The 10,114-nt window shown below is 29.4% G+C and overlaps 1 protein-coding gene across 1 annotated transcript; it reads left to right on the top strand.

Annotated features, from left to right (window-relative positions):
• The first annotated feature begins 5,950 nt into the window (after positions 1 to 5,950).
• Positions 5,951 to 8,996, top strand: LOC109600181 (uncharacterized). Its single transcript, XM_020016275.2, has 3 exons — positions 5,951 to 6,108; positions 7,816 to 8,139; positions 8,587 to 8,996. The coding sequence occupies exons 1-3, from the start codon at positions 6,057 to 6,059 to the stop codon at positions 8,799 to 8,801; spliced, it is 591 nt and encodes a 196-aa protein (XP_019871834.1). The 5' UTR covers positions 5,951 to 6,056; the 3' UTR covers positions 8,802 to 8,996.
• The last annotated feature ends 1,118 nt before the right edge of the window (positions 8,997 to 10,114 follow it).

The following is a 10,114-nucleotide window of genomic DNA, read 5'->3' as shown; positions in this document are numbered from 1 at the left end:
TTTTGTATTGACCCCTATGATTTCGGAATTGATTTTTTCAATTAATATTGTATAAGGGCGGTCCCTCATTATGACTATTGAACGCTATTTACGCCGTGCATTGTGAAATATAAGCACCCTACTATTAGTCTCAATAAAAAGGGTAACTTGAAACCCCTTTTTATTGAGACTAATAGTAGGGTGCTTATATTTCACAATGCACGGCGTAAATAGCACGCCGTAACTTTTGCACGCCGCTGTTAAATCAGATAAATTTTAAATTTATTCTGTTGGACAGAGTCCTATCCATATAAGACAATATTAATATTATCATATTCGATATGATGATATCTTATCAATAAATACTTGCTATATATTAGTAATTAATTAATAAACTAATTGTTACAAATAATAGATAAAAGTAATTTACAATTTTACAATTTTCTAATAAATAAATGATTATTTTATATTATCTATCATTTTGTAAATTTATGTTTATTTACATTTTCCAATATCACTATTTTCTTTTACAGAATGCTACATTTTTTGATAGTTTTCGGTGCAATTTAATAATAATATTTTGATATTTTGTGTTAAAATGGGTGAAAAATTAGGAAATTTAGAAGATCAAAGAAAATTATTTAAATTAATTAAAACTTAAGTTATAAGGTTTTAATTTTTTCAGTGAGCTTACAACTGCTTTATTTTAAAAGATACGGTAAGAAGAATTGTGGACATTAGAGCAAATGTCTCAAGGTAACTAGGGAAATGTTCTAAATACTATAATTGCTTATTAGAAAGAAAAACTAAAGAAAAATATTTTTCATGTTTTTTTTTTCAGAATCACTTTTATTAAAGTTTTTCTACACTAATTCTATTAGTAGTTTCTGTCAACAGACACATTCACTTGACCAAATGTCATAACTATTAATTTAATCTTTAAAGGAAATAACGTTAATTGATGCCTTTTTCTATTATCCCATACAAAATATGTGGATTGAATTTAAATATTAAAAATTAAACACATTTATTTTACTTCTCTTGATATATCTGGAATGAAAAGGGAATTCGGATACATTTTTATTGAGAGCCACAAATAATCCTTCAAAGAGCCGCATGTGGCTGTAGAGGCGCAGATTAGCCACCCCTGACTATCCTATTGGGATGTGTCATATTTTTTTAAATTTATTTAATTATTTTATTATTCACAAGAGAAATAAATTTTAAATAAAAATTTGACATTATATTTATCTTAATATTTTGACTAAATGTTATTGTCATATTTTCGTGATGTTAAGCAGTATGTAATTGATGATAACAAACTGTTAAACTATGAACTAAGAAGATCAAATACATACAGGAATTAAAGACAAGATAAAATTATGTATATAAACTGTTCCAAGAAATTAATGTATTATTAATTGATTAATAATAATCAATTATGAATGATAATTAATTGATTAAGAAGTGTTCCAAAGTTAATACGAACAATGTACTATTTACTTAAATAGAAATATTTATTAACAAAATTATAGATGGTACATTAATTTCTTGGAACAGTGTAGAATTTATAGTTACGTTAACATTAAACAAACTGTTTTGAATATTTTAATAATTAATTATTAATTTAATGTCATAAACTGAAATAGATTAGATTTGAAGCAATCAATACTAAGTCACTAAATATTCAAAGCAAAAATTGAAATTAATAAAATAAAAATTATATTCTTCATATTTGGTACCACTATTCAAAATTACATTTATAAACAGGTTTTAAGATTGTTTTGTTTCATTAGTTGAAATTCATACAATATCGAACAAATCAACTACAGTGGAAGGAAACAGGCTACCGACAACAATCCTCAGTCGACACACTGAGATGAAATATACAACTCCAGCAATTGTGTGCGACTCCATTAATGTTTGTATGAAGGGGGAACACTTGACTATTATCTAGAACTTTAAAATAGCTTATTTGCATTGCGTACACCTAATTATGCTATCCTTACTTAATTTATCTGGAATCGAACTGTTCAACTGTTTGATGAAATTCGTTGCACGAAGCTTCTTTCTAATGATTAATTCACCATAATTTATATCCTAACATGATACACGAGGATTTTGCCCGATTTATTGGCTTAATATTTTCGTTGGTACAGGTTTCAAGACAATCTTCATTGCATTTATAGCCAATTATCATTATTACACAAAATTTTCAAATTATTGTAAACAATTATTATAAGGATTGCACACTGATAATTATTAAATTTTGGTAAAATAAATAAAAATATAAATATACTTACACATCCGTTTAAATTTAATAATTAGATTACAGGTAATAAATATTTATATTCAAGGAGTAAGGTGTGACTCTTACGTGTTTTATTGCATTTATGCCAACACCTATCTTCTTTATACGTATAATAGCATAAACAGTGCCATTATGATAATCAAAGTAACAGGAAACCGATTTTAAATACTGGAACGTATGTATAAAAAATTACCTACCTATATTAGTTATGTTGTTAAGTTTTTTTTATAAAAGGAAAACGTTTTTTTTATAAATATTATTAAATAAAATACATATGTCAAAGAACTTAAGATTAAATATACAAACTGAGGTATAAAATCTATAGCATGACATCATCGTTAAAATTGTACGGAGGAATATAGTATTATGATAAAATAATTAAAAAATTAGTACAATATAAGATTATATCTAATACTAATGTGCACATAAATAAATAATTAATATAACAATATAATATATAATATAAATAAATAATTAATTGGGTATCCAATATAAAGATGTAAATGTGTATTTATCATGTAAGCATGCTTTAATTTTAAATATTACAAAAGATGCTGCTAAAGTAACTACTTATCAAAAATAATATTGTGAAACCCATAAATATGTAATATATAATACAATAAATATTAGTAATATTTTTATGTACATTATTAATGCAAAGTCAGTTATTTATGTTTGACGAAAGGATTTTTATTTTCATTTTCAAAGAAAGCTACGATAAACTGATTCCACAATAGCTTTGTTGACATTTTCATACATAGGTTTTCTCACACTAAGCCTCATTGTAGGAGTTGTTTTTAAGACATTTAATTGAAATAAACCCTTAATTAAATGTACTTCTATTTAGAATTTAAGATGTTATAATCATGTAAACATCAGTAAATTGTAGGAGTTTCCGGTATTATTCTAATCAATCGGTAATTGGTTTTAAAATCTGGAATAAATTTATTTCTTCTCTAGTGGATAAAGTTGTGTGTACTAATCTGAACTTTTGCTTGTCCCAGGTTGCGGGGAAGAATTCAAGTTATGAATTTTCACTTCTTGAGTTAGGACCAAGGGTATTTTGGAAAGGAATAGTCTGAGAGGAGGTGTGCGGACCTATGAGTTTTTTGAGAATATGGCACATATTTTTCGTGTCTATCGGATTTTGGTTAATTTTTACTGTGATTAATTGGGGAAGGAGTTTCTTTCTTTTTTCTGTTGCCCTGGTGTAGATTTTTGCATGCAGTTTATAAGATATTGGGATAGTCCTTTCTTCATTTCTTCTTTCCGTGATTTTTTCCTTGTTTTTCTGAAGATTTTTGTTCGTTTCTTTGTACCAGATGGTCATTTAATATTTCGATGGGTTTTCGTTTGATTGAGGAGTGTATGGAATAATTGTATCCTAAGAGGGCGTATGACATTTGTTCCTTGACGTTTAGAGATTTTCTTTTTTCTTTCATTATCCTAAGATGTTCCAAGATTGTTGAATGACATCTTTTATTCCATTTGACTAGGGTTTTCCGGTGTTATATAATGAATTTGAATTTTATGAAATTTGAATTCTGTTCCATTGTCGGCCTCTATCATAAAGAGAAGTCAATAGTGGATTACGAAAATTATAAGTGAATTTAGGATGTTTACTGCAGTTGCACCTTCTATTGGATAGGCTTGTGCGTATTTAGAAAAAAAAAAACGTTGATGATTGTTAAACATTTCCTCCGTATTTGTTGACTTGACAAGTAACGCAGAAATTTATGAGTTTTTTATTGTTGGCCAGTAGAAATATTTAATGATGTGTTTTTCGGCTTCTGTTATTCCTCGGTGGTTTGTGAATCCTTCAAGATAGTCCTTTATTATGCTCATTTGCCTTTCAGTATTGTTGACATCCTCAACGAAAATATTACACTTTACTAGATCATATGATTTTTCTTAATACTTCGCATATTAGTGGATATAAGTCTTCATTTTTAAAATAGATTTCGTATTTTCTTCAGGGGTCAATGTAATTTTTAAAAAAATTAACGATATTTTCTTCGATTTTATCGACAACTAAATGCGGTGTTTATTAAAAAATATAATGTACGGGTTTTAGTATGATTTGGTCAGTGTAATAGTTTAACGGTTTTTAGATATAGAGTACTGCATTTTCCTGTGCAGTATGCGTGGTTATGTGCTTGCTTTGTCTTCGGCGGATTTATCTTGGGGTTGCAATTCTTCAAGTAACTCGTTGATAACGGATTGTTCTTCTGGGTTTGGGTATAAGGATATTCTTCAAAAGTGTTTGTCCATCTTCTCTGTTTCATTTATGTTGATTTCTATTTTGGATAATGCGTCCGCATTACTATTCAGTTTATCTTTTTTGTAGACGATTTCGTAATCATATTCTTCTAATTTGGTGTTGGGGTCCTTCATGTTCATTAGATAGTCCAGTGGTCTGTGGTCTGATGTTTACCTTTCGGTAATCGACAACAATTCTCCATTTGATTTTTCCTAATGCATCTGCCTTCTTCGGGACTATCCAAATTGGGTGATTGACTTGGTCTAATTATTCCTTGGTCTAACATTGATGAAATCTGTATTCGGACTTCTTCTTTGTGAACATGAGGATATCTGTAACTCTTCATGTAAACTGGGGTTTTCGTCTTTTGTTTTGATGTGGTTTGTAAAAGTCAAGACGTCTTCGTGGCGATGTAAAATATCACTGTATTTTTCACACAGTTTTATAATGTGTTTCTTTTCTTTAGAATTTAAATGTTCCCTTCTATTGATGGTTTCAATGTCGGACTTTTGTTGTAGTTGGTTTGTTTGAAAAAGTTCGAAGAAAAAAAAATTCTTGAAGATGATTATTGTTACAATTAGTACATTTGTGGATTCTGTTGATTATTGCAATTCGTCGGATCAGCGTCCAGGTATTAGCATGGGGTCAACGTTTTGTAATTACCATAAGATAGGTATCATCGGAAAGGAAAAACCTGGAGGAGTTTAACTGCGACGGGAGAAATTCGACTTATCAAAGGCTGTGCCAAATATTTAGTACAATCAAAATCGAATTATCGAACTTCGACTAATAAAAGTTAACTCGAATAATTAATAATACTTAATAATTGATTACTAGTTAACAGGGTTACGAAATTTTTCGGTAAAATAATAGTTATTATCAAAAAGAACTCCTATAATTTTAATACACAAAACCTTTTTATTATTTTTTGTAAGAAAGCAAAAATTTTTTTTTTATTTTGACGGAAACTTTAAGGAGAGGAAAATTAGACATTTGGATATTATTATAAATGTTATTTGCATATAAAATATATAAGTATAAAAAATATAAGTAATTATAAAATGGGTATTTGTATTTTTATATTGATCTCTAATGTATTTAAAATTGGAGTTTTGGAAAAAAAGATGAGACTATATACAAACATAAACATCAAAATATTAATAATTTCATATAAATAAAACATATAATTACGGCCCCTGCCAAATCTATACACGACACGCCTAAAATAGTACTGATATAACAATTAACAAGACGAATTTGAATTGTCGCAGTACTAATCGAGCGATTCACCTTCACAATTCCAATTACACACACCATTTCAGCAATTAACAGTACCCTGATTTTGCTTTTCGTACGGTTTTAGAAGCAAACGACGTAACTGGTGGGAGAGGTCTCATTGGAACCCGCTGTTACGTGAGACCCGCAGGAAATATTCTTCAGAATCGTTCGTACGCGGTCGCGCATATTTTTGAGTGGTGCCTGAAGCGCGTTGTTTGTGCTGAAAATATGGGTGCGAATTTGCTTGGTGTCGTTATTGCGTTGATATGTTTGCACTACGGTAAGGGCTTTATCTCTGTTGGTTTTGCGATAATCATTTTAAATATTGTGTTTATAAGTCATGTTTCAACAAATCTATTTCAATTGTTGGAAAATTCAACATTGACTTTCACTTATCTGTACGTATGCCCAAACTGCGCATCAGGAAGTTTACGAATATATTGTGTACCTTTTGTATGACATTTAAATTGTCACGGGTTTTTGATCGTTTACATTTTTGGCGCTTTAAAAAACGGTTAGAGAATGTTTGTTTATAAGCATATTTTCGGCAGGTACCAATACCTAAATTTAGAAAACCTGTTTGAAGAGTAAAAACGTAGTACTACTAGTACCATTAAGAAATTATATTGTGAAATCACTGTTTAATTTAAATGCGTCGATATAATGAGATTTCCTTACGTAGAAAAACATTAATAATTTCAAGGTGTTATAATTAATTATATGTAATAATCGTTAGGTTGACCATAATAAAGTAACAATAACCCATTGTGTCACGTATTTATTATTATATGAGTATATATCTAATAATGTAATTTAATGTCAGGATCTCTTTTACTAACACACGAGATTTAAAACATTGTTAAAAATGGTTATAACACTGAATAATTATGTTTCGCAACCTTGAATTGCTTCTAAACAATTCAACAAAAATAAACAACCTGCACTTGTTCTAGTTGCAGGCTAAATTAGTATAGTTACTGCACTTTGATAGTCCATATACATTTACAAGCAGAAATCTTGTCTTAAAACAACTGCTAAAATATCATCTATAAACCTTGAGTTGGAATACGTATTGCATAATCATAATTACATTTGTTTATTACTTAAGTCCCGCCCGAAACAATTGCACTGAACAATATGGTGTTTACTTGAAACATAAAAAGACGTTTTAGTTATCAAGGTCATAGGTAGAAAAAGTTAAAATAGTTTAAATTGCAGTTAGTAAGATGAAGCATTACCACATCATACAATTATTAACACGGTGATTCAAGAAATACAATAATTTTATTTTGAAAAAGGATACGTTCTTACCTATCTTAGCCTTAGGAATTGGCGTTATGAAATGATGTGCGACATGTCACAAATAATGTACAATCAGTAATTTTCACAAATAAAATCTTATTAATATTTCATGTTATTAATTGATTTATTAAAACAAAAAAAATATAACGCAGTGTACAAGACAACGTTAATATGCATAAGTAGTAAATATACTTAATTAACAATAATTTCGTAAATAATATGTGATTCATGGTCCAAAGTATGCGGAAATATTAAATAATTTGTAACCTGTGACGTACATATAATTATTATGTGTTTGTTTTGTTTGCATCCTGAATAATAGTCTCCTCCATGTGTATAACAAATAAATCTATGATTCACAAACATAGAAATATTTTGGAGAAAATGCTATTGTTAAATTCACAAAGAATACCTATGTACTTAAATTCCATTGTTTATAGTAACCTCAGCAAAGACTATTTCCCAGCATTATAAGGACAACATCATTTATAATGACTGCCTCAACCGATTGTTTTAAGTTAATTTAAGATAATTAATGTTAATTTACAATAATTTAAGTTATGTGACTTTAATTTTATTTCTTTTTGTATTTAAATAAAATATGATATGAATAAACTTGATTTAATAATTATTAATTTAATAATTATAATTTTATGTAAATAAAAATATTCAATGACTATTTCAGGTGATGCACTTCAATGTTGGAGATGTTCTAGTGATATAGAACCGGCTTGCCGTGACCCCTTCAACTTCACGAATTACATAGGAGGAGGTGGTTACAACAACTACGGTAGCCAGGGTTATCAAAGCGACTACGACAGAAATCGACAATATGATAGCCAATACGACAGAAACTACGATAGGAACTACGATCCCAACTACCAAAGGGGCTACAACAGGCCTGCTCAACAATTTTCTGGAAGGACGTATCCCCAGTTAGTCACATGCGATGATAACGAAGCTAACTTGAGAAGGATGAAGAATATCTGTTACAAGAGGAAACAGACGAGTAAGCCGATATTTATAGTGTTCTTTAAATAATAACCCAAAAAATTGCACACCGTCATTATAAAACTGTTGAGAATATGCTAGTGGAAAAATCCTATCAACACTATAAATTACGCCCAACGTCAATTTAAAAAATGGTTGACCTACTTGCTGGCAACGATTACACGTGCATAGCTCTGTTACGCGTTGTAACTGTGTTTAAATGTCTTGGACTTTCACTTCTTACTTTGTTTACTACCGGCTTCACGTAGTTTAACGGTATTCAAGAAACAGACAGCTATTGACGGAGATATTTCGATAGTGGGGCACCAAAAATGGAATGATGACAATTTTATGCCATGTGATAAGTTATATGACTTCACTTCTGAGAGGGATTGCAATTAATTAATTAATTAACAAATTTTTTCATTTCCCTTAAAAACACAATTAAATGATTTTTGTTTTTTAGATGCTAATGGTTATACGACCATCATCAGAAGATGTGAGACTGTACCTTTGGATACATACGCAGGAACCTGTTACGATCCAGTCCAAAGGGGCATCAGTGTCGATTTTTGCGAATACTGTGACTATGATGGTTGCAATTCCGCCACCGGGTTGAAGATTACTTACTTGACAGTTCTTATTACATTAATTGTATCGTTGATCCTTCCTAAGTTGTGAATTAAGTGCGCGTTAGTTGACTTGATTATTTTATAAGTGAAAGGTGTTTATGGATTTTGAAGACACGTGGACAATCTAACATATATTGTTTTATATAGATGTGTTAAGTTTTTCTGCATATAGTAGATCTATTGGTTAAATTCTCATGTTTCACTTTTAGTATATTTATTTGAAAAATAAAATTTATTAACAGTTTTTGGAGTTTAATTTAATAAACCGATAATAAATTAATGTTAGATTTTGATCATATCTAATCAAATACCCGTGACGGTTAATTAGATAAGGCAGACAGGAATAACGTTAATATTAAGATAAAAATATTTTAAAACATTTTTTTTTAGTTTTTATTCTGAATATAATATTCAGACTATTGTAGAAAGGTAATATGTTATAAAACAGATAATTAAACAAGTAGTAAAATTTATATATGGAATTTACAAAAGAATTCGCGCATCAAGCATCGTAAACTGTAGTGCGTGTGGCGCTTAAGAGCGGGGACTCCCACTATGAGACTAAGTTTTACTGTTTCTGTCGCTCATAATGTCTCTTTCAAGATTCAGGCGACACAAATGGCTTCTACTATGTAATTTGCCTCATCTATGAAAATGATTGCATTGACATAATATTAATATCAAAAAATAATGTTTTTATTCTTTCCTTCTGTAGAGTTCGCATTTTATCGAAAGTACGTTTAACTAACTAACACATTTAAACGACTAATATGCTCTTTATTAATGTGTGTTTTCCCGTTTTAATGCACTCAATAAATGTAACGATTTATCTTTAGTTTCGTTAGTTTCGTTAGATTCTTTCGATTCTTTCGGTTCTTTCGATTCTTTCGATTCTTTCAATTCTTTCGATTCTTTCGATTCTTTCAATTCTTTCGATTCTTTCGATTCTTTCGATTCTTTAAATTCTTTAGATTCTTTCGATTATTTCGATTCTTTCGATTCTTTCGATTCTTTAAATTCTTTAGATTCTTTCGATTCTTTCGATTCTTTCGATTCTTTCGATTCTTTCAATTCTTTCGATTCTTTCGATTCTTTCGATTCGATTGTTTAGATTCTTTAGATTCTTTCGATTCGATTCTTTAGATTCTTTAGATTCTTTAGATTCTTTGGATTCTTTGGATTCTTTGGATTCTTTGGATTCTTTGGATTCTTTAGATTCTTTAGATTCTTTAGATTCTTTGGATTCTTTGGATTCTTTGGATTCTTTGGATTCTTTGGATTCTTTGGATTCTTTGGATTCTTTGGATTCTTTGGATTCTTTGGATTCTTTGGATTCTTTGGATTCTTTGGATTCTTTGGATT

This window comes from Aethina tumida, chromosome 1 (assembly GCF_024364675.1).
Source record: "Aethina tumida isolate Nest 87 chromosome 1, icAetTumi1.1, whole genome shotgun sequence".
Classification (NCBI taxonomy): domain Eukaryota; kingdom Metazoa; phylum Arthropoda; class Insecta; order Coleoptera; family Nitidulidae; genus Aethina; species Aethina tumida.
Note: the sequence above shows the minus strand (reverse complement) of the source record. Positions and strands in the feature narration are given on the sequence as shown.

Bases quoted from the DNA above. Each gene is read 5' to 3' on its own strand.
- LOC109600181 (XM_020016275.2), top strand. From the start codon at position 6,057: ATGGGTGCGAATTTGCTTGGTGTCGTTATTGCGTTGATATGTTTGCAC. The intron at 6,109-7,815 runs GTAAGGGCTTTA...TGACTATTTCAG, and splicing joins GTTGATATGTTTGCACTACG to GTGATGCACTTCAATGTTGG. The intron at 8,140-8,586 runs GTAAGCCGATAT...TTTGTTTTTTAG, and splicing joins TTACAAGAGGAAACAGACGA to ATGCTAATGGTTATACGACC.